Below are 24,364 nucleotides of genomic sequence, written 5' to 3'. Positions count from 1 at the left end.
TAGCGGTTCCATTATGCCCAGAAAGTTCTAAAGGAAAGTTCAAGAACAGTTTGTATTATTTCTTACCATTCCCTCCCTAGAATCCAAGTCACTGGCTTCCCTGCATGCGACGTAGGGAAGACAGTGCCCACAGACTCTGGGTCTTGAAGTCCCTTTCTCTCCTGGTTTCCCTACCACTCAGGTGGCCCCTTATCAGGTTTCACAGGCCCTTCTTATACCTGTGCCTTTCATAGTCCACTTGCAACTTGTCACCCATATTCAGAGTTTTGTCTTAGTTTAAATTGCTGATGACTCCTAAATCAGCCTCCAGTCTGCATATATGGGAGTTTGAGGCTTATGACCAACTCCCTACTGGGTGTCTCTGCTTCGATGTTCCAATAACATGCCCAGCCATGTTTCGTACCACTATTACATACAACTTTATGCCAATGAACTTGCAAATCTTTTTTTTTTCAACGTTTTTTTAATTTATTTTTGGGACAGAGAGAGACAGCATGAACGGGGGAGGGGCAGAGAGAGAGGGAGACACAGAATCGGAAACAGGCTCCAGGCTCTGAGCCATCAGCCCAGAGCCTGACGCGGGGCTCGAACTCCCGGACCGCGAGATTGTGACCTGGCTGAAGTCGGACGCTTAACCGACTGCGCCACCCAGGCGCCCCTGAACTTGCAAATCTAAATGAAATGGGTGACTTTTTTTTTGACAGGTTGTAAGTGGCCAGTATTGAGGCAGGAATCTCAGCGGGCTAATTAAACATAGCAGAAATTAACAGATTATTATCTTCCTGCTACAAATCCAGGTCCAGATTGTTGAATCTTCAAAAAAATAAAACCCGTAATTGCTATGTATTTCCTCCCAGCTTAAGTTTTAAAAACTTTTAAAAACGTCTTAAAGTAGTACACGAACAGCTATATTTTCTCCTGTTAGATTTAATTTGCCACCTTTGCTTTGTCTCTGTATAAGCACATATTTTCTTTTTACGTACCATTTTCAAGTCAGATATTCTGACAGTTCACCCTTAAATACTTCAGCAAATACTTCTCCTCAGAGTAAAGATATTGTCTGGCATAATGACAATGTCATCATCACACAGAATTCATTAAAGCATCAAATATCCAGTTCATAAATATCCCTAATTATTCCAAAAATGTTTTAAGGGTATCCTTTTATTTATTTTTGAGAGACAGAGAAAACAGGGAAGAGGGGCAGAGGGAGAGAGAATCCCAAGCAGGCTGCCCGCAGGCCGACCTCATAAACTGTGAGATCATGACCCAAGCCTAAATCAAGAGTGGGAAATTCAACCGACTGAGCTACTCAGGCGCCTCTAGAGTATCCTTTTAAAAACCAGGACAGAACATTAAAAAAAAAAAAAAAAGAAAAAGAAAAAGATGGCAAGATTTTATTAGTTTTGTGATTTTTGATCCCCAAACCTGACAACAAAAACCACAAAGACATGAGACACACACACACACACACACACACACACAATCCTAAAAAATACAAATGCAAAAGTCCTCACACAATATTAGCATATTTCAGTATGTAAGAGGTCTGAATTTTTGAGGATATAATGTTTGTCGCTCTTTTCTTCTCCCCCATGACCTAGCAGCCTTCTAGTCAGATCCCACTGATGTCTTGCATGACTAAACCATCGTAGGTCATTCCATCCCATTCCATCCCCAGTCGTCAGAGCGACTTGTTCAAGGAGCCCAAGGCAATCAGCATATACAGTATTATTGCCGGCTAGAGGTGCTCTAACCAGCAAGAGGTTCAATCCTTTCGCTGGCCAATTGTTGAACACCACTCCAATGTACCCCTTTGCCTTGCATTCCTTTTACTGGAGCGTGTTGTTATTCGTCGCTTCTCCTTGGTCCATGGTTTGCTCCTTGGTGGCGCCAACAGCGGACACCTAAACAGGTGTTGGAGCGCGGGAAAGACCACACGCTCTCCCCGGAGCCGCGGGACCGGGAGGCGGTCCGGAGGCGGAGCCTCGGCCGCACCAAGTCCTGCGTGCCGCTCTGCGCCGCCTCTCGCCGGGCCGCCGCTCTCAGCCCGAGGAACCGGGTCAGGCCGCGCCGCCCATGGTGCTGCTCGAGAGAGCCATGGCCAGTAAGTAGCGCGGCGGCCCGGGGGAGGGATCACTGGCTCAGCCCCTCGCCTCCGCTTGTGTCCCCGCCGCGTCCCGGGCCTTCCCTGACCCGGCGCCCGCGGGGTTGAGGTCTCGGGCGGCGGAGCGCGGCCCGGCGCACTCCCGGGGAGTCCAGGCTTTCGGGAGCGCCAGGCCTCGCGACCGGAAGGGCCCGCGTCTTGCTCACTGCAGGGCTCCTCCTGAGTCCCGGGGCTCTAGCTGCGTTTCGGCACCGCCGGCGGCAAATTCACCTGCGCCGGAAGAGGAGGGAGACGGGTGCGCACAAGTTCCGCGCCCCCTTCTCCCCGCCCCGACCGGAAGACTGCACCTTCAGTAATTAGGAGACTTATTCGAGTGTGGGAACCTCTGCCTTGTGAGATTCTTGGAGGCTGTTAGGTTTTGCATGAGAAAGCGAGACTATCCAGGGGGTGTCGCGTTCACTGTATTAACCTTAGATTGATTTTTTAACTTGAGTTTTGCAAAAGCATGTATCCTAATTATTTGTGTTTTGAACCCCGTCATATGAAAATGAAGCATCGTTTTTCTCTGATTTGGGCTGTATGGTAAGAGGCCTGATTAACTTGCCCCATGTTGCACCGCCCGCCACACCCAGTGGAGAATGCTCTCTTCCCAAACAGAAAAAACTGGACAAGCTGTTTCTGCACCTGGACATTGAGCTTTCGGGTTAGGTATTACATGTTACACAAGTCTATCCTGGATCAGCCCCAGGGGGCGTTTCCAGCCATCTTTCTTTGTCCCCAGGTCTTTGCCCAATCCTTTTACATGAGGCTTTGGAGTGTCCTGGACCCCTAGTCTGGAAACCTGGATTAATACAGTTTTGCCTCAGTCTGTGGCAACAGGTCATTTAATTTTTCTGAACCTCAGTTTCCTGGCCTGTAAAATGGATATCAACTGCCCCTCCTGAGGTCTTGCGAGGCCCCCACTAGATGCTAAGGTTTGTGCAAGTGCTCTGGTTTTCATTTTATTTATTTTTTTAAAAAAAATTTTTTTTTTCAACGTTTATTTATTTTTGGGACAGAGAGAGACAGAGCACGAACGGGGGAGGGGCAGAGAGAGAGGGAGACACAGAATCGGAAACAGGCTCCAGGCTCCGAGCCATCAGCCCAGAGCTTGACGCGAGGCTCGAACTCCCGGACCGCGAGATCGTGACCTGGCTGAAGTCGGACGCTTAACCGACTGCGCCACCCAGGCGCCCCTCTGGTTTTCATTTTAACCTGCCAGTGCTCGGAGCAAGTCAGTGGCTGACTGAATGTTAGGATCGGGGTATGGAAGTCCTTTTACACACCTGCCTCTGGATGTGCCTGCTGTCTCTGAAGAGCCAGGACGAGACTGAGGCTGGTGGGCTTGAGAGGTGTGGCTCGTGATGGTGTTGAGGATGGTGTCTGATTTCCTTGAGGAGTGTTTTCAAGTTACATGACCTCTCCCCGGCCCACCCAGAAACAAACAAATGCGGTTCCTGTCCTGCTTTACAGTTCCAGATTTTGGCTTGGATTGTCTCACTGACTTTGTTCACTGATTTTGCTCAGCTTCCCTCCCCCCCCCCCCTGCAATTTTCTCATCTACCAAATAGTGTTAATGATGGTTCACAGATGTTTGCATGTATAGAGGGCCTGGCACATTCCGTATGCTTTTCCCACATTGGTCCCTTCACTTTACTGTGTTTTATCCTTTTTTTTTTTTTCTTTACCCCCTTTGGTAAGTCTTTCATTGTTAGATGATGATGAATATTAGGGCAGCCAGGAACCTTAAAAGTCATTGTAATTTTCACTTTACAGCTGAGGAGATGAATTGACTAGTATTGTTTTCCACATCAAGAAACTTCCCGATGGTAGCCTTTCTGTGTCTCAGCCCGTGTGTGGAGTGGGTAATCTGCAGAATGTCAGACAGTCCCAAGCCTGGATCAGGACTTTCTGGATAGGATGAGGGAGAGAGGAAACTCTCAGCATAGCCATGGTGGATTCATCTTTTAATCCCTCCAGAGCAGAGACAAAGCCCAGCTCCTGAATTACCGTGGAGACTTTTAGTAGGTCTGTGTGATGTTCTGGTGACAGCTAAAGTTTGCTCCAAAGTTATCCCAGCTTTCGTTTCTTGTTTTAGATTCCTTTGTATTCATTCAGATTCTGAAACTATTCAACAAGCTACATTCAGGGTTACATTTAGCTCTTCTCACTGTTTTTAAGATACACCAAGGAATGGAGCATCTGAATTTTCCTACTTTTAGGGTTCACAGTGGGCCAAACAGGCCATCAGAGATCGGGGTCTGTCGGTGTTGACTCTTCTGGGGACATTTGCACCAGTACAGCAGATACCCAGAGGGAGAACTCTAATGGTTTTCAGGTTCTAGAGCTTAGTTTTCTAGAGCAGCGGTGGGGGAGGGAAGCTAGGGAAGGCCTTTACTGAAGATTCCTGAAGTTTTGCAGAGCTTCATAGGTTGCCACGTGCTTTTGATCCTTTAATGTCGCCTCCCGTCAGACCAGGAGCAAAAACTATGCATCAATCAGGGTCCAGGCAGGATGTAGAAACCACACCAGTCACTTGAACACGGGAAATTGTATATAAAAAATTATTAACCAGTGGGTGATGACTATAAGAGTTACAAGAGAACTCTAGAGAATATAGGAAAAGCACATATAGGGTGTGGTTACTAGCTCAAAGAAGGAATAAGCCTGGAAGAACCCCTGACCTTCTTGGCTGACAACAAATCTTGTTGGCTCTGTGGGACTCAGTCCCTGATAAAAATATGGAGCCTCTTACTCGAGTAACAGGAAAAAGCACTGTTAGCTTTTTGTAACAGTCTCCCTTGCAACCTCTCGTGGTGTTATTTGCCACTTAATGTTGTGCTCTTTGGGGGCACAGGAATATTCATGGGGCCAGTGCAAAACCTCACAGGTGGCCAGGGGCCCTGCCCCGTGACTAAGCACATGTGCAGCTCCTTAGCCGCCAGGCTTCCCTCCCTCCAGCTGCTGGACCTTTGCTCCCTGCCCCAGCTGGTGGTGGGGAGGTGGAGGCGGGCAATTCCCCTTCCATTGGGCTGACCGCCCCAGGTCACAGTGATTGGGTAGTTTCCAAGGGATTTCATCTGCACTAAGATGCACTCCGTATCTGGAACAGGGGTAGCTTGAGTCCCAAGAGCAAACTGTGAGGGACAGTTCCATCTTCAAGTTCATTCTTCCTTCAAGCCGTGTTCTCAGTAGTATGTAAGAAGCTGGCCCTGCCTGCTTTGCTTGAGGCTCTTGTGCTGGTGTGGGGCCTCGCCCAGAGGTGTTGCTCTGTCCCCAGGTTTCTCAGCCTCCACATCATTCACATTGTGGGTTGGATAATTCTTTGTTGTGAAGGACTGTTGTGTACTGTGGTGTGTTTAGCAATGTCCCTGATGCCTACGCACCAGCAGCTACTGGCACCCCAACAGTGGTGACGTTGTCAGATGTCTTGGGGAGGGGGTGCAGAATCTGTCTCTGGTTGAGAGTTGCTTTGATCCAGGAGTCAGGTCTTCTGACAGCTGTTTTCTTGTATCTTCGTCCTCAGCTTTCCGCTTGGCCCTCATCCAACTTCAGGTTTCGTCCGTCAAATCAGATAACCTCACTCGAGCTTGTGGCCTTGTGCGGGAGGCAGCAACACAAGGAGCCAAAATAGTTTCTCTGCCAGTAAGTATGGAGGCGGAGGTGGCCGCTGCCCTCTGGGAACTTCTGATCCAGTAGAATACTGGCTGCTACCTCTCGTTGTCTTCTTGTGTCCTGGGGTCCAGCAGGGTCTTGTGGGTCCCCAGGATTGTTCCATGTTTAAGGGTCTTTGTGATAGGATGTGCCAGCGTGTTTACAGCTCTTTGGGATCATCTATCGTGTTCAGAATCCTGGTAAGTTGTGTGGCTTACTTAAAGATAGAATACTCAGTGCCTTGGATACTTACCTTCTTTCCTTGTATAAGTAAGTCTTTCCAGGACCATGGCACACATAACTGATTGTAGTGCTAAGGCTCCAACATTTTTAGCAAATGGTTGAAAACTGGAAATTACTAGAGACATTTAGGAAGCCTGCAGTATCTTCCTAAATATGGTAGCCTGTAGTAAGCCAGTAGGGCTCTGCATGTATTTCCTAGGTAATTGCTTTTAGAACAGAACCAGGTAAAGGTTGCACCACATTTGCTTGTCAGCAGGTGTAGTGTTGGCCCAGAGCTGGGTTCTGCTCATGCTAAGACATGCCTATACTGCATTTTGGGGCAAAGGACTACTGGGATCAGTGGTTGAACTATTCCAGGCAGCCCCCTCTTCCTCTCTCCCTTTTGCGCTGTGGGGAGGAGGTGGCCCTTTGTAAACCCTGCTTAGATTGACTAGAGAATTTTCAGGGCCACCTTATGTTTTAGGCTCCAGTCCATCACAGATGTGGCCAGTGAGTCAGAATCTTTAACAAGGGAGCTTGAGATCTTAATGTGAATCCAGTCTTCCTTATGGCCACAGTTATGGGACTCGCCTGTACCCTGATCACGGTCACTTGTTGCTTTAAGTTGCCAGGAGCGAGAATGAAAGCACCTAATTCTGCATGTGCCCTCTCTAACGTGTGTTGTATAAGCTGATGATCCTCAGGTTTGAGTTTGCTAGCACAGTGCCTGGTGCACAGTCTCAGTGAATGATGAATTAGAATCAAAGTCTAGTTTTTGCTTTTCTTTTCTCACAGAGCTGTGGCAGATAGCATATCCTGGAGAATGAGAGATTTCTATATTTTTTCAAACACAGGCTTTATTGCTTTACATAGTTAATAATATAGTTTTGAGCCAATGGATTCATTCTAACACCCGAAGTCCTATGATTAAACCCAATTGTCATGGGGCTCAGGTGCCCAGGGTGGGAACTCAGAGTTCTGCGGAACCAAGGGAGAGGTGGATTTGCTGGGGTGACAGGGATCTGAGAGAGCACACATGACTTGTGTCCTCTGGCCCAACCTGAGCCAGCTGTCAAGTTCGGCTCGGGGCCACAGGCTAGGATGCCAGTGTTTTTCTTATCGGCTGTGTTTTACCCTTTTGAGAGCAGGGCTAAAAGAGGCAGCTGTGTCTTCTGAGTTTAAGTTTAAAATGGGTGGGCTATTTTCACGGTTTCCCCCCCCCCCCTTTTCTCTGCCAACATTATTCTAGGAATGCTTTAATTGTCCATATGGCACGAAATATTTTCCCCAATATGCTGAGAAAATTCCTGGTGAATCTACACAGAAGCTTTCTGAAGTAGCAAAGGAGTGCAGCATATATCTCATTGGAGGTAACTTCCGACCCTCAAGGTATAATGACCTAAACATGAGAAACATCCAAATAATTTTTGTTTCATTTAAGCAATGAAATACAAAGCATGTAAGTCAGACATTGAAAGAATGAGGTGGATCTTATGTAATCATGTGGAAAAATGTTTAAGACACAGTTATGTGGAAGAAGCACGTTCCATATGATATGAACAGGCACTCTCAGATTAATCCCTGCCACAAAAGGTTATATATTTTCATATGTGTTTGTATATGTAGCACATAGTAAGTATGGTATAAAGACGCACCAAACTGATAATGATGACTTTTCCCTGGAGAAGGAATGGGAATACAGGGCAGGTGGAAATGTGGAAAGAAAACACTGTATTGGAGTGTCTTTCGTTATACTAATACAACGTTAGGAAATTTTGTTTTCTCATAAAGAGGCCCCATATATCAAGGTAGCTTTAGAAGTATGGTTTTGAAATAAATGTGGTTTCAAAATAAATTTTTAAAATGTATTTGCTTAAATAAAAATCAGTACAGTAAAGCTGTTCAATAGATCTAGCAAACACAATTATTCTCTGTTATGACATGTTAAAAGAATTAGAAACAGATGAGAGGTGAAGAAAAGACAAGCAAGAAAAAAGAAATGCGGGAACTACATTCAGTGATGGCAGGATTGGCTTCCATTCCCATCGTGAGGCCTAATGGGGATACAATTACTTTGCAGGACCTGGTGATTTGAAGCTGAGCAACAGTGAATCCTCTGTGTTTCTCTAGTGTTTTATTTATTTTTTTTTTATTTTTATTTTTATTTTTTTTTTTTTTCAACGTTTATTTATTTTTGGGACAGAGAGAGACAGAGCATGAACGGGGGAGGGGCAGAGAGAGAGGGAGTCACAGAATCGGAAACAGGCTCCAGGCTCTGAGCCATCAACCCAGAGCCCGACGCGGGGCTCGAACTCACGGACCGCGAGATCGTGACCTGGCTGAAGTCGGACGCTTAACCGACTGCGCCACCCAGGCGCCCCTCTAGTGTTTTAGATTAACAGATCTTGTAGCTCAAGATCAAAGCAGAATTCAGAAACAGTTTGGTTATTTTTGAACCTGTCTTTGGCATCTGACTTAATTACATTTCATCTCTACTCTGGAGTTTGTTTCTGAAACATCATATTAAAGAAGACAAAAAAGAACATAATTAAATAACCCTTAGAACATAGTATGCTTTATTGTTGGACCCAAGTGACAGTTTGTCAAGTGTTTGTCTTGTTATCATACAAGAGTGCTTTATTCAGAATATTTTCTTTGCTCCTGTGTTTCTCTTCTCAATGAAAGGTTCTGTTCCTGAAGAGGATGCTGGGAAATTCTATAACACCTGTGCTGTGTTTGGGCCTGATGGAACTTTACTGATAAAATACAGAAAGGTAAGTAGGGAATGTGGCAAGCCTCATTACCTCTTGAGAATTTGCTGTGCAATCCCCTAGTTCCTCTCATCAAATTTTACACATGTGGGGCGTTTGACTAGTTGGTATAGTCAACTTGTCGAATCTTGCCTGTTGGCATTTTGATATAAATTTTAGACTTAGCCTGTCAGTTTCAGCAAAGGAAAAATCTGTAGGAATTTTGGTTAGAATTGCCCAGTGTTTATAGTGCACTATTGACAATAGCCAAAGTATGGAAAGAGCCCGAATGTCTATCGACTAATGAATGGGTAAAGAAGATGTGGTATATGTGTATATATCAATATATTTATATCTATATCTGTATCTATATATATATGTGTATATATATATACACACACACACACATATATATACACATGTATATATATACATATGTATACACACATACATACAATGTAATATTACTCAGTGATCAAAAAGAATGAAATCTTGCCATTTGCAACAATGTGGATGGAACTAGGGTATATGATGCTAAGCAAAATAAGTCAGAGAAAAACAAACATATGACTTCACTTGTATGTGGAATTTAAGATACAAAACAGATGAACATAAGAGAAGGGAAGCGAAAATAAGATAAAAACAGAGAGGAAGACAAACCATAAGAGACTCTTAAATACAGAGAACAAACTAAGGGTTGCTGGAGGGGAGGTTGGTGGGGGATGGCTAAATGGGTGATGGGCATTAAGGAGGGCACTTGTTGGGGTGAGCACTGGGTATTATATGTAAGTGATGAATCACTAAATTCTATTTCTGAAATCGTAATTACACTAAATGTTAACTACCTTGGATTTAAATTAAAAATAAATAAAGCGAATACTTAGAATGATAAAAAAAAAAAAAAGAATTGCACTGAAAATAGAGATCACTTTGGGAACGTTGACATTTGGTAAATGCAAATACATTGAAGATTGTTAAATACTTTGGCTATTGATCCTTTTATTGTTGTGAAATCCCTTTCTTTCTCACAATAATCTTTGTCTTGAAGTTTATCTCTGATATTGCCATGGCCATTCTAATCTTATACTTACTGTTGTATGGTACATTTTTTTTCTAATTCCATACTTTCTTTTTTTTTTTTTTTTTTTTTTTTAAATTTTTTTTTTCAACGTTTATTTATTTTTGGGACAGAGAGAGACAGAGCATGAACGGGGGAGGGGCAGAGAGAGAGGGAGACACAGAATCGGAAACAGGCTCCAGGCTCTGAGCCATCAGCCCAGAGCCCGACGCGGGGCTCGAACCCATGGACCGTGAGATCGTGACCTGGCTGAAGTCGGCCGCTTAACCAACTGCGCCACCCAGGCGCCCCATCTAATTCCTTACTTTCAACCTGAATGTATCTTTGTATTTTATTTATTTATTTATTTATTTATTTATTTATTTATTTATTTTGGCAGGTGTATTTAATTTATTTTTTTAATTTACATCCAAGTTAGTTAGCATATAGTGCAACAGTGATTTCAGGGGTAGATTCCTTAATGCCTCTTACCCATTTAGCCCATCCCCCCTCCTGCAACCCTTTCAGTAACCCTCTGTTCTCCATATTTGAGTCTCTTATGTTTTGTCCCCCTCCCTGTTTTTATATTATTTTTGCTTCCCTTCCCTTATGTTCATTTGTTTTGTATCTTAAAAGTCATCATATGAGTAAAGTCATATGATACTTGTCTTTCTCTGACTAATTTCGCTTAGCATAATACCCTCTAGTTCCATCCATGTAGTTGCAAATGACAAGATTTCATTCTTTTTGATTGCCGAATAATACTCCATTGTATATATATACACACACCACTTCTACTTTATCCATTCATCAGTCGATGGACATTTGGGCTCTTTCCATACTTTGGCTATTGTTGATAGTTTTGCTATAAACGTTGGGGTGCATGTGTCCCTTCAAAACAGCACACCCGTATCCCTTGGATAAATACCTAGTAGTGCAATTGCTGGGTCATAGGGTAGTTCTATTTTTAATATTTTGAGGAACCTCCATACTGTTTTCCAGAGTGGCTGCACCAGTTTGCATTCCCACCAGCAGTGCCAAAGAGGTCCTCTTTCTCCACATCCTTGCCAACATCTGTTGTTGCCTGAGTTGTTAATGTTAGCCATTTTGACAGGTGTGAGGTGGTATCTCATTGTGGTTTTGATTTGTATTTCCCTGATGATGAGTGATGTTGAGCATTTTTTCATGTGTTGGTTGGCCATCTGGATGTCTTTTAAGAAGTGTCTATTCGTGTCTTTTGCCCATTTCTTCACTGGATTCTTTGTTTTCTGGGTGTTGAGTTTGATAAGTTCTTTATAGATTTTGGATACTAACCCTTTATCTGATATGTCATCTGCAAATATCTTCTCCCATTCTGTCAGTTGCCTTTTAGTTTTGCTGATTGTTTCCTTTGTATTTTGATGAAGTCCCAATAGTTCATTTTTGCTTTTGTTTTCCTTGCCTCCGGGGACATGTTGAGTAAGAAGTTGCTGTGGCCAAGGTCAAAGAGGTTTTTGTGTGCTTTCTCCTTGAGGATTTTGATGGGTTCCTGTCTTACATTTAGGTCTTTCATCCATTTTGAGTTTATTTTTGTGTATGGTGTAAGAAAGTGGCCCAGGTTCATTTTTCTGCATGTCGCTGTCCAGTTTTCCCAGCACCACTTGCTGAAGAGCTGTCTTGATTCCATTGGATATTCTTTCCTGCTTTTGTCAAAGATTAGTTGGCCATATGTTTGTGGGTCCATTTCTTGGTTCTCTATTCTGTTCCATTGATCTGAGTTTCTGATTTTGTGCCAGTACCATACTGTCTTGATGATTACAGCTTTGTAATACAGTTTGAAGTCCAGTGTATCTTTATAATTAAAATGATTCTCTTGTAGCTAGCATACAGTTGGGTCTTGTTGTTTTATTCATTTTGACAATTTCTGCCTCTTAGCTGGAGCACTGACTTCACTTATATTTAATGTAATTATTGATATGGTTTGATTTAGGCATTAGACATTTTAGTGTTTTTTTTCTTTGTTCCTCTTTCCAGCATTCTTTTGGTTTAGTTGAGTATTATTTAGAATTCCATTTTAATTTAACTATTGGCTTTTAGTTATACCTCTTTGCTTTTTTTTTAAGTTGTCCTGAGGATTACCATACACACCCTATCTTTTCATAGTCTACTTAGAATTAATATCCTACTATTTCATATGAAATTTAAGAACTTCACAATTATATAGATCAATTTCCTTCCTTCTCCCCTCTTTCTGTTATAGTTGTCATACGTAGTGCATAACAAATCCCACAAAACACTAAGTTTTTAAGTAATCATTTGTATGTAAAGAAATTCAGATAAAATTATTTTGTTTGCTGAAATATTTAGCTTCTTTGTATTTTTCTTTCTAAAGATCCTAGTTCTGTCTGGTATCTGCCTTCAAACAGAAAGATCTCCTTTAGAATTTTTGTAGTGAGGATCTGGTAGGTAGGAATGCTCTTAGTTTTGGTTTATGAATATATCTTTATTTTGTCTTCATTCTTGAAAGATATTTTTGGTGGAATAGAATTCTGGGTTGACAGTTTTCTTTTCTCTCTTAGCAATTTGAGCAATGTTTTTCATGTATTTCCTAGCCTCTTTTTAAGCATTTTTCTGATAAGAATTCAGTGGTGATTTGTATTGTTGTTCTGTATGTAATTCGTGGTTTTTTTCTGTCTCCCTTCAAAATGTTTTCCATAATCTTTAGTTCTCAGTGTTTTGACTCTGATGTACCTATGTAGATATAGTTTTCTTTTTATTTCTCTTGCTTTGTGCTTATTTATTATTTTAAAAAAAAATTTTTAAACTTATTTTTGAGAGAGAGAGAGATAGTGTGAGCAGGTGAGGGGCAGAGAGAGAGGGAGACACAGAATCTGAAGCAGGCTCCGGGCTCTGAGCTGTCAGCACAGAGCCCGAAGTTGGGCTCAAACTCATAAACTGTGAGATCATGACCTGAGCCTGAAGTCAGACGCCTAACTGACTGAGACACCCAGAGCCCTGCTTTGTGCTTCTTTAATCTGTAAATTTAACTCTTTCGTCCCGTTGGGGCATTATTTTTTTAAATGCCTTTCTGTTCCATTCTCGTCTTATTGGACTTCAATTTTGATACTGTTCTACCAAACCAGGTTTCCAAGACTCCAGTTTTTTGTTTTTCCAACCTTTTTCCTCTATCTTCTTCAGCTTGGACAGTTTCCATTCATCTGTCTTCAAGTTCTCAGAGTCTTTCTTCTGTAATCCCTAGTCTCCTCTGTGCCATCCCAGTGAAATCTTTTAAAATTTCAGATAAACTTTTATTTCTCTACTAATTATATCCTCTTTGTCTATTCATTAAGAGCATATTTCTCCTTATAACCTTGAGCCTAGTTTAATAGCTCCTTTTTGGTAATTATCACATCTGACTCAGGCTGGGGTCTGCTTCATTGATTATTATGTTTTCTTTAAAGTTAGGTAACATTTTCTTATTTGTGTGTCTAGTAATTTTGGATTGCATATTGGATTCTATGTTGTTGAGATTCCAGCTTCTATTATATTACTCTGAAAAGGGTTGAATTTTTTTGTTTTAGTAAGTAGTTAACTTCATTGTACTCAAACACCATACTGTTTTTCCTTTGTGAGGTAGGCAGTAACTTCAGGTTCTCCATTCTTTTTTTTTTTTAATGTTTATTTACTTTTGAGAGAGAGAGAGCACATGTGTACGCATGAGTGAGGGAGGGGCAGAGAGAGAAGGAGACACAAAATCCAAATCCAAACAGGTTCCAGGCTCTGAGCTGTCAGCACAGAGCCCAACGTGGGGCTCACCACAAGATCATGATCTGAGCTGAAGTCTGGTGCTTAACTGACTGAGCCACCCAGGCAACCCTCAGCTGCTCTGTTCTATCTAAAGTTGTTTAGCTTTGGGGCTAAACAACTAGCTATTTGTGCTTGTAACCTCACTGTTTGAAGTGCATATTTTTAGTATTGAGTTTTCCAGTCCATGAATATGTATATCCCACCATTTATTCAAGCTTTTAAAAATTTCTCTTGAATTGTTTTTATAGTGCTTTGGGTACAGTCTTGTATATCATTTGCTAGATTTATTCCTAATTGGTGGTTTTCAATGCCCTTTCATTTTCTGTTTCTTGCTAGTATATAGAAGTACAACTAATTTTAAAAGTACTGACCTTGTATGTTGCAACCTTGCTAAACTCCTTAATTTCAATAATTCAGCTGTAGATTTCTTTTGGAGTTTGTGGTACATTGTTATATCATCTGAGAATAATTACAGAGTTAATTTTATCTTTCTCATCCTCATGGTTTTTATTCCTTTCTGTTGCCTTGTTGCTTGGGTTAGGATCTCTGAGATCATCTGAATAGGAGGAGTCCTTGTCTTGTTCCTGATCTCAGTATGAAAAGGCTTTTAATGTTTCACTGTTAAGTATGATGTTCCTTCCTTTTTTACTTTTGCAGATGCTATGTCAGAGTAAGGGAATACCCTTCCCAGAAGAGTTTTTTTCTTTTGTTTTGAAAATATGAATGGATTTAGAAGTTTGCCAAATGCTCATTATGTACCTCTTAAGATGTTCATATGACTTTTCTCCTTTATTTTGTTAGCTATTTGTAGTAAATTACATTGATTTCCTCACGTTAACACGTGCTTTCCTTGAATAAATCCAATTTCAGATGATGTGTTGCACTTTTTATATATTGCTGCATTTAGTTGGGAAAATTGTACCGATTTTTAATTACCCACTCTCCACCTCTCCTGCCAGTGTGTCAGTTTGATTATGATTCTGTGATGAAGACTTCAGTTAGCATTTATACTGAATAAGAAAGTAACACATTAGCTGCCTTCCGTAAGAAACCTAGATATCACCTTGCGTACTACATAGGAAAGAAGTGTCATAAAACTACCGCTTTGTGGATTTTTTCCAGTTTTGTATATTAGAGCTCATTTTGATAAGATGTCAGCTTGTGGGTTGGGTTGTGGGCAGGTTGGGGTTACTATTTGTATAGTTGATCTTAGAGCATCCCTATTTCTGGGCATGGAAGGACGTTTGTAAATTGCTGCCGTGAACCCTGCGGGAAAAGAGGTAACCAAATCCGTTACTTGTGATGCAGCTCCATCTGTTTGATATTGACGTTCCGGGGAAAATTACATTTCACGAATCTGAAACATTGAGTCCCGGTGATAGTTTCTCCACATTTGATACTCGTAAGTACTAAGTTCACCTGTTTCAGCAGTCTCAGTAGACGAGGGTCAGGCGTTCTTTTTTTTTTTTCTCTTATGTTCCTCCCCGACTTCTTTACATACCCTGACTATAAGACCAGAAATGAGAAGGGTATAGAATGGCCAGAGATCTAGAAATAGTGGGCTGAATGGAGAACTACGGGTTTGTCATGATTTTGCTCTGCCATTTGGTCACAGACTATTCGTATGATCACTTCCAGAGTTTATCTGTCAGGCTGTGATTGAATACTTCCCACATAGACAATAAGCATTCAATTAGAATGAACTTCTTATTTCTAATCTGCTGACATAAATGATGTCTCCGTGAGGGAAAACCCAAGCAGGCATAAGCTTGTACATTTTCTCCATCCACGGGCCCTGAGTAATGTATTACCTTCATTGTTTGGTGATCTCAAATGGAGGCTTTACCCTGCCACACCATGTTGCAAAAGAGGTTAACTTTTCATTTGTGCATTTTCTGTTTGAAAAACAGCTTACTGCCGAGTGGGCCTGGGCATTTGCTACGACATCCGCTTCGCAGAGCTCGCACAAATCTATGCGCAGAGAGGTGAGATCACCGAGGTTGTGCTGTGGAGGTGCTTCCAGGTTTGGTTCCGGCCTGGTCTTCGTGGGTAGAGGGAGGGAGCCCTTGGTCAGAAAAACCGGAGGCGAAGCCTTACTCTGTCCACCCTCATCCGGCTGCTCAGACGTTGCTGCACGTGGACAGCACAGCTGTTTGGAGGTTGCATTTCAGCACACCGTGGAGCTAAGCAGGAGCCATGCTCCTAAATCTTCTCTGCCCCTCGAACCCTTCTTGCTACTGTATTTGGAAAGAGTAGCTTGGAGCCCGCTAGAAGTGAGGATATGGTCTATGGTGCCTGTCATGATTTCACACTCAGTGGTCCTGCATGTTGTGCACAGTAGAAATGTAGTCAGTGACATTCTGGTCCAGAGAACAAGTGTCCTTGCTGTCCTGGAAGAGCACGGAGCCAAGTCACAAGATCTGCATTCTGGTTCCAGCTCTTTCCCTTAATGGACGTGATACTTTGAGTAAATTATTTAATCTTTACAGCAGCGTGGATCTCCATTTTTTCATAGGCATGGGGTGGAGATTAAGGAAGGAGAGCTTAGAAAGCTCTTCTTGTGGTAGTCAACAAATAGGAGCATCCCACTAGACTGTCCAAGCTACTCTGATTTGGACTTGACTGTCACTTCAAGTGAAATGGGTGCAGGCGTTGTGACTGCCTGGTCAGCAAACAGGTGGGGGGCGGGGTGCACAGGCTCTGCGTTGGCAGTCTCTGTTGACTTCTGTCAGTGTTAGAGCACCTACTCTGCCCCTCATTTCATTTGAAAAGCATTACAAAATGTGGTCCTTGGCCACGCAGAGCTGGCCATATGGTGCTGACAGAAATCTGTGAAGTCACATACCATGGTTTCGGTCATCAATAGCACTGTTCTTCTATGTCTGTGTGCAGCGTGTATGTGTCCCCCAAGGAATCCTACCTTGGCGGACATCTTTTTTTTTAGGTTTGGGAGAGTTTGAGTTTGTTCCCCACTGGGTAAGGACCAAAATGGGGACTGAGTGTGGGGTGGTGTCAACCTGCACCCATTCTTCTCTGGCTGTTCTGTCTCAAGGCTGCCAGCTGTTGGTATATCCTGGAGCTTTTAATTTGACCACTGGACCAGCCCACTGGGAGTTGCTTCAACGAGGCCGGTAAGAAAGCATCTCAGGCACACCTTCAAGTGTCAGTGTTGCCTTGTTGCAGAGATTTCCAGTTTGGGGGAAGAACCAACCTTCCTGATACAGGATGCTGCCCCTGACTCAGGTGCCCTGACATCCAGATGCAGTGGAAAGGATGAATCACCCGTTGACTATGTTGCTTGGATCGCGATGCTTCTCCTTCCCCAGCCCTTACCTCATTCTGCTAGTCCTAGAATACCCTGCCAAGACACTGTTTTTCTATTCTGCGAATCCCAGGCATTGCACAGTGTCTTTGGCATGTCATAGTAGCTGTTACCTGGGTCCCTGAGGCTGAGGAGTGAGTGGTGAAGGGCAGATGGCTGAGGTGGATGTAATATGGAAGGAGAAAGGAGTGTGACTTGTGTGTCTGTGTAAAGTGTGCTGAAAACCATGAAATACTGGTCAGAGACGCTGGCTCTCTCCGTTACGGTTCTGTTAGTTGAGGTATCCTATACTTAGAGGAAAGTACACTGATTTTTTTTTTTTAATTTTTTTTTCAACGTTTATTTATTTTTGGGACAGAGAGAGACAGAGCATGAACGGGGGAGGGGCAGAGAGAGAGGGAGACACAGAATCGGAAACAGGCTCCGGGCTCCGAGCTATCAGCCCAGAGCCTGACGCGGGGCTCGAACTCCCGGACCGCGAGATCGTGACCTGGCTGAAGTTGGACGCTTAACCGACTGCGCCACCCAGGTGCCCCTGATTTTAAGTCTGTAGGTTGGGGAGTTTTTACATGTGTATGCACCTCTGGCCGCGGTCAATATAGAACACTTGCAGATCTCTAGAATGTTCCCCTTTGCCCCTTCCGTCTGCCCTCTCCTTTGCCCAGATGTGGCCACTATTCTCACTTCTAAAGAGGATGGCAATTTTTATTGGAGGAGGAAGCAGAGGTGTTTGGTTGGTTGCTTGGTGGAAGATGGGGTAGGGGTGTCTGATACCATGAATATTAATTAATGCAGTCTTGTAGGGAGCAGGAAAAGCTTGGGAGATATCGGAATGGCCTGGCATGGACCTGTTGGTTGAGCCCAGGATGCTCCCAGGTGAGGTGGCTTGATGTACCCAGCCTACCACCTGAAATTCTTACCTAATTTGAGATGATGGTGCTGCGGCCACTGGGGGCATGGAGATGCCACGCAGCCCTGCAAAGTGTTTGGCCCCAGCAAGTTCAGTCCAGTCTCTCTGGCCACCTTGACTTGATTAACCAGAGAAGATCTCGTTTATATGTTAAAAAGTTGGCTCAGGCCAGGATCTCAACTGTGGCAGTATTAACATTTTAGACTAGCTCATTCTCTGTTATAGGGGCTGTTCTGTGCACTGTAGGATGTTTAGTAGCATCCCCGACCTCTATCCTCCGGGTGCCAATAGCAACCCCCATCATGAAAGTCAAAAACTCAGAGTCAGTATCTTCAGACATTGGCAAATGGCCCTACTGGGCAAAATCACTCCCAGTTGAGAAGTGGCTTATGCATTAAATATACTTTTAGAAGAGAGGGTTTCATGTCTTCGTTTGTTCCCTTCCATGTCTGAGCCAGCCTATCCTGTCCCAGTTTTTATTTTATTTTATTTTATTTTATTTTATTTTATTTTATTTATTTAAAAGAATTTTTTTTAATGTTTATTTTTCAGAGAGAGAGAGAGAAAGCATGCGTGCGTGAGCAGGGGAGGGGCAGACAGGGAGACACAGAATCTGAAGCAGCCTCCAGGCTGTGAGCTGTCAGCACAGAGTCCAGCACGGGGCTCAAACTCAGAAACTGAGAGCATGACCTGAGCCGAAGCCCGATGCTTAACGAACTGAGCCACCCAGGCACCCCCCCACTCCGTCCCAGTTTTTAAAAGAAGGATCTGTACCCTTGGGATAGAAAAATGTTGCCAATCTATAATATATGAATTACCTCTTTTCTGTCTGTTGACAACAGGGCTGTTGATAATCAGGTATATGTGGCCACGGCATCTCCTGCCCGGGATGATCAGGCCTCCTATGTTGCCTGGGGACACAGCACTGTTGTGAGTCCTTGGTGAGTTGGCTAAGCAGGGAAAGACTCTCCAGGAGCTTGGGAGAGATTGCACTGGGGGGGTGGGTTGTCTGATTCCCCACCAGCCCTGCTCCTTCCCAGCCCCCCATCCTCACATGCCTCCTAGGTCTCCACTTCGTCTGAGAGAGACACTTGCACTTGGAAACCACATGAGAAAGAATTGGGCCTGCTGTCTTTCTTGATTGAGCATTTGACCTTAGCCCTCTTCTGAGCTTCTGAGTAGCTTTTGTTATCAGTCAGACTTGGATCACATGGGGGAAGCACGGCAGCAGTCATGGGTGGGTGATTTTAGTAAAAGAGGCTCTCAGATTGTTGGCTTTTGGTTAAAATTTAAGCTAGGTGATTAGTTCTAGAGCAGAAATGGGTTATAGGGTGAGGATTTTGCTCCCTGCATAATGATTAGAGGATGGGGGAGGATGGGTTCATTTAAGCAAAACTGTGACCTTGTCCTCTGTGAGAGTGTAAAGCATTGTCTTAGAGAAGCCAGCATGGGAGTTCTCCCACCTGCACACCCAGTTGTATGTTACTGTACGTAACTCATGGTCTGTACTTGAATGGCTTCCACAGCACTTTCACACACATGGCCTCCATGTGAACGAGACTTTTCCTATGTTAAGCTCAGTTTATAGATGGTAGAATTGAAGTTCGTGGGATAAAATAGCCAGAACTGGTGTTTAGATTCAGGACTTCTGACTTTAGAACTCGGATTTATTCCATACCACTCACACATCTGTATGATTACACACATACTGCTGTGTATTTACATAATTTCAGGATAAATATGCCAGTAACAAGGCCGAGAAGGGTTATATATCACTAGGGTATGTCTGAAATTCTCTCTTCTGACCTTCTAGGCCCCAAAGATGAAAGAATGTGATAGGGGAAGGCCTTGGAAGATAAGACCAGTGAGAGATTCCAGGGAGCCTCCTGCATATTAGGATTTGGAAGGCACTGGCAGACTGGAAGGATTAAGTTGTCTTGAACATTTTCTTTTTTATTTTTATTTTTATTTTTGGGACAGAGAGAGACAGAGCATGAACAGGGGAGGGGCAGAGAGAGAGGGAGACACAGAATCGGAAACAGGCTCCAGGCTCTGAGCCATCAGCCCAGAGCCCGACGCGGGGCTCGAACTCACGGACCGCGAGATCGTGACCTGGCTGAAGTCGGATACTTAACCGACTGCGCCACCCAGGCGCCCCTTGAACATTTTCTTAAACTTGGTTCAAGTTCCTCTGTTCATTTGTTAGTGACAGGCTTCCTGGCCTTCTGGGCAGCTCTGCTTCCCTGCTAGGGTTCTCCTGATGAACTTCATTGCTGATCAGGCTGGCTGCTTCTGACACAAAGTAGTTGTACTTTATTCTTTTCAGAATTCTATCTGTAGGACTTGGGGGCCCTCGGTCTTATATTGACATCAGGAATGGCTGCCTGGGGTTAACCCAGAGAGGGAGATCTTTGTTTATTTTTGGGACAGAGAGAGACAGAGCATGAACGGGGGAGGGGCAGAGAGAGAGGGAGACACAGAATCGGAAACAGGCTCCAGGCTCTGAGCCATCAGCCCAGAGCCTGACGCGGGGCTCGAACTCACGGACCGCGAGATCGTGACCTGGCTGAAGTCGGACGCTTAACCGACTGCACCACCCAGGCGCCCTGAGAGGGAGATCTTTGAATGCCAGAGCAAATGGGGAAGAAATAGAAAAGAATAAAAATGAATTCAGTTAAGTGGCATTAATGATGATGTTTGTAGCTCATTTTGCCAAAAATTTGTTTGTGGCCATCTGGGAAATGGAACAAATTACTGTATCAGATTGTTTGTTAGGTCAGATTACTTTATTTTGTGCTTTGGAGAAATTTCATTTCACTAGATGTTTTTCAAGCCCTGCTTTGGGCCAAGAGACTCAGCACTGGAATCTTTTCCACATCAGCCTTTCCCCAGATTTGGGAGGGAGTGTTCCTGTTTCTAAGTGTGAGGCTCCTCTCCTATTGGGGTGTGCTTTACACACCACTTCTATCCAGACCCCAGGCTGAAACCTTTCCTTCAAAAACTGAAACCCAATAACATAGGGACCCAGGGACCACAGGCACAAGGCCGGAGATCCAGGCAGCACAGGGCTGTGCTCAGACCCAACCTTACCATCCCCAGCCTCGGAAAGCATGAAGGAGCAGAGCCAGACCACCCTCCCGAAAGGGGTCTTTCTGATCTGCACTCAGGAAGGGACAGGACAGAGCTTCCCGCTGTTTACAGGTAGCTCTGTTTTCAGAGGTTTGTAATCATGGAGGAACTACCATTTCCTAGCAGCTGGCAGTTTACAGAACATACTCTGTAATCTAAGTCCTCACAGAGCTCTGATTTCCACTTTATAGACTAGGAAATGGAGAGTGCAGGTGACTTAGCACAAGGCCAAATGGCTACTTAAATGGTGGAACAGGAATTTATGCGCCTCCTTTCTTGTCTTTAATCTCAGATTCCTTCCCCTGAGGCCCGAGGTGGGACAAAATAGGGATCCTGATACCCACAAACATTAGTGACCTACTCCCTTCCGAATCTTTCAGGGGAGATGTCCTTGCCAAGGCTGGCACTGAAGAGACCATCGTGTATTCAGACATAGGTAAGATCTGCTGCGGCACGGTTGAGGTCTCTGGCGTCCCCATTGGTCTGAGGTGATTCCTAGCTGTGAAGCTCCTGTCGCTTGGAGGGGCTCCCTTGTGCCACCTTCTCGTTTATCCTTGGTTCTCTGGCCAAACCCTGGGGGCTATAATTCCGGTTGAGTTTTCTTGGTTTGGTTTGAAATAACTCCAGCGGGACCGCCAGGTCACCGGGTGCCTTTGGACAAGGCCTCTATATTCCTGAGTTACTTGCCGAGACTCTGGTGGTTTTTATACTGTTTGGGGAAGAAATTCTCATTGGTTAGTGAGGAGTTACATCCTATTAATAGTACACTTTCCTGTTTTTGCAGACCTGAAGAGGTTGGCTGAAATACGCCAGCAAATCCCCATTTTTAGCCAGAAGCGATCAGACCTTTATGCAGTGGAGGTGAAAAAGCCCTGAGGTTTATGCTTCTAACATGTCATGAAAAACAGGATGATGTTTCTGCAATGTAATCAACTCCCTGTTGAATTCTTTAAGGAGATTTTTTTTTTTTTCTAATTTCAGACTTTTCCTTTGTTGGGAACTCTCTATTGAGATGATGGAGCATTAACACATGATATTTTTCACACCATATTAATAGTTAAAAAGGGCTCAGACTAGCCTTGCGAGCAGAAGGAAAAGGAGATGGCTATAACTCCCATACTAAGTTGCTTCATAGCAGTTGGTGAAAGTATCAGATCTTGGTATCCTGGTGGTTGCTTCACCTGGTACCCATAGATTTATGTCACATACCGCTTATCTCACTGCTGGGGTTAGAATCCATTACGTAGAAGATTTGGTCTGGTGCCACTCTCTTTTGAATAGGACGTTGAAGTTTATATTTTTAGTCTGTGAGTAGCTATGGAAAGCAAGGTTATTGACCCTTGGTGTTTGCTAGAGGAGATGGTAGCCCCATCCCTTCCCGGCAGCCTTGGGGCTCTTCAAATTCAAGAAGGAGCCAATGAATCAACCCCAGATCCTCCTGGTCTTAGAGAAAAGGTAGTATCAACAGGGAGTCCTGTGGAAGAATGGCAGCAGTGGCATTTGGTCAAGGCAACTAAAGTATGAGTCTCTAAAAGATTTTCTTGATGGGGTGAGTGTCTGAAAATATCTTTGTCTTTTTGCTTTTCTCCCTAGTAACACTTTCTAGCTTGATGAAGGCAAGCTAGTGGTTTTAGCCTAGTGGTTTTCAGAATCCTTTTGCACAATTAAAAATTAAGGATTCCAATGAACTTTGAACATAAAAGTTACAGTTGGTGGTGGGCTAATAAACATTTAACAACCAGCTGTCCCCCCCCCCCCCCAAAAAGGCCCTGATTTTGCAGTAGTTGCAGTAGTATTTGCCAATTTCCTTGGTATAAATACTTTCACTGTGGCCAAGTACAGACTATCAACATGACCCCTCTAAACACAGAGTTGGAAATAGATGCACAGTGGGTACTTGTGAGCTGGTGTAATCCTGCTCTAGCACACCACTGTTTACATATGTAGAGATATTTATCATCCTGGAAAATAAAACAAAACCTTACAATAATACACAAGCACACATTCTGTTAGCTATAAGAGTGATGATATCATCATGTGTCATTTAACCCTTGGGAATCGGCATTGTATACCCAGAGGAGTACAGGAGTGAAAAAGGCAAATGACGTTTTAAAATTAAGTCTACAATTTGGTAAAATTTGACACATGTATACATCCATGAAAGCGCTCTCATCAAGATAATGAACCCTCCCCTGGTGTTTTCTTAAGCTGTTTTGTAATCCCTTCAGCCACTCTTCTCCTCCCCAGGCAATCACTGATCAGCTTTGTCACTGTAGATTAGTGTGAATTTTCTATAATAACCCAAAAGTGGAATCATGCCATATGTATACTTTTTTACATCTTCTTTCACTCATCGTAATTACTAGGGGACTCATTCCTGTGTGTATCACTCATTTCTTTTTTATTGCTGAATGGTAGTCCACTGTATTCATCTGTTCACCTGTTGATAGACATTCGACTTTTTAGTTTTTGGCTATTAGAAATAAAGCTGCTAGAAAACATTTTGTACAAATTGTTCATTTTTCTTGAGTATCTAGGGGTGGAATGGCAGGGGCCTATGTGTATTTCACTGCCAAACTATTTTCCAAAGTGACTGTGCCATTTTATTTCTTGCCATCCATCTGTCAGTGTCCCGGTTGCTCCGCGTCCTCACCAGTATTTGGTGTGATAATTTGATTTTAGCTCTTTTAATGTGCATGTGATGGGATTTCATTGTGGTTTTACTTTGTATTCTCCTGATGATTAATAGTGCTGATCATCTTTTCCTGTGCTTTTCCTGTATCCTTTTCAGTGAGGTGTCCCTTCATATCTTTTCCCCCTGTTTTGGTTCAGTTATTTATCCTGTATTGATCAGTAAGAGTTCTTTTTTTTTTTTTTTTTTTTTTTGAAAAGCGTAATATTCTTTTTTTTTAATTTTTTTTTATTTTTATTTTTTTTTCTGAAATTTATTGACAAATTGGTTTCCATACAACACCCAGTGCTCATCCCAAAAGGTGCCCTCCTCAATACCCATCACCCACCCTCTCCTCCCTCCCACCCCCCATCAACCCTCAGTTTGTTCTCAGTTTTTAACAGTCTCTTATGCTTTGGCTCTCTCCCATTCTAACCTCTTTTTTTTTTTTTCCCTTCCCCTCCCCCATGGGTTCCTGTTAAGTTTCTCAGGATCCACATAAGAGTGAAACCATATGGTATCTGTCTTTCTCTGTATGGCTTATTTCACTTAGCATCACACTCTCCAGTTCCATCCACGTTGCTACAAAAGGCCATATTTCATTTTTTCTCATTGCCACGTAATATTCCATTGTGTATATAAACCACAATTTCTTTATCCATTCATCAGTTGATGGACATTTAGGCTCTTTCCATAATTTGGCTATTGTTGAGAGTG

General features: G+C 43.3%; 1 protein-coding gene across 1 annotated transcript; it reads left to right on the top strand.

The window, feature by feature from the left end:
- The first annotated feature begins 1,941 nt into the window (after window positions 1-1,941).
- NIT2 (nitrilase family member 2) lies at window positions 1,942-23,477 on the top strand. Its single transcript, XM_047874986.1, has 10 exons — window positions 1,942-2,107; window positions 5,673-5,791; window positions 7,272-7,392; window positions 8,708-8,796; window positions 14,924-15,017; window positions 15,526-15,600; window positions 16,668-16,746; window positions 18,690-18,788; window positions 21,357-21,412; window positions 21,761-23,477. The coding sequence occupies exons 1-10, from the start codon at window positions 2,080-2,082 to the stop codon at window positions 21,850-21,852; spliced, it is 852 nt and encodes a 283-aa protein (XP_047730942.1). The 5' UTR covers window positions 1,942-2,079; the 3' UTR covers window positions 21,853-23,477.
- The last annotated feature ends 887 nt before the right edge of the window (window positions 23,478-24,364 follow it).

The sequence above is a fragment of the Prionailurus viverrinus genome, chromosome C2, assembly GCF_022837055.1.
Source record: "Prionailurus viverrinus isolate Anna chromosome C2, UM_Priviv_1.0, whole genome shotgun sequence".
NCBI lineage: Eukaryota > Metazoa > Chordata > Mammalia > Carnivora > Felidae > Prionailurus > Prionailurus viverrinus.
Note: the sequence above shows the minus strand (reverse complement) of the source record. Positions and strands in the feature narration are given on the sequence as shown.

Excerpts from the sequence above, each read along its gene's own strand:
- NIT2 (XM_047874986.1), top strand. The coding sequence starts at position 2,080 with ATGGTGCTGCTCGAGAGAGCCATGGCCA. Across the intron at positions 15,601-16,667 it reads ACAAATCTATGCGCAGAGAG|GCTGCCAGCTGTTGGTATAT; the intron begins GTGAGATCACCG and ends TTCTGTCTCAAG. Across the intron at positions 16,747-18,689 it reads GAGTTGCTTCAACGAGGCCG|GGCTGTTGATAATCAGGTAT; the intron begins GTAAGAAAGCAT and ends TGTTGACAACAG.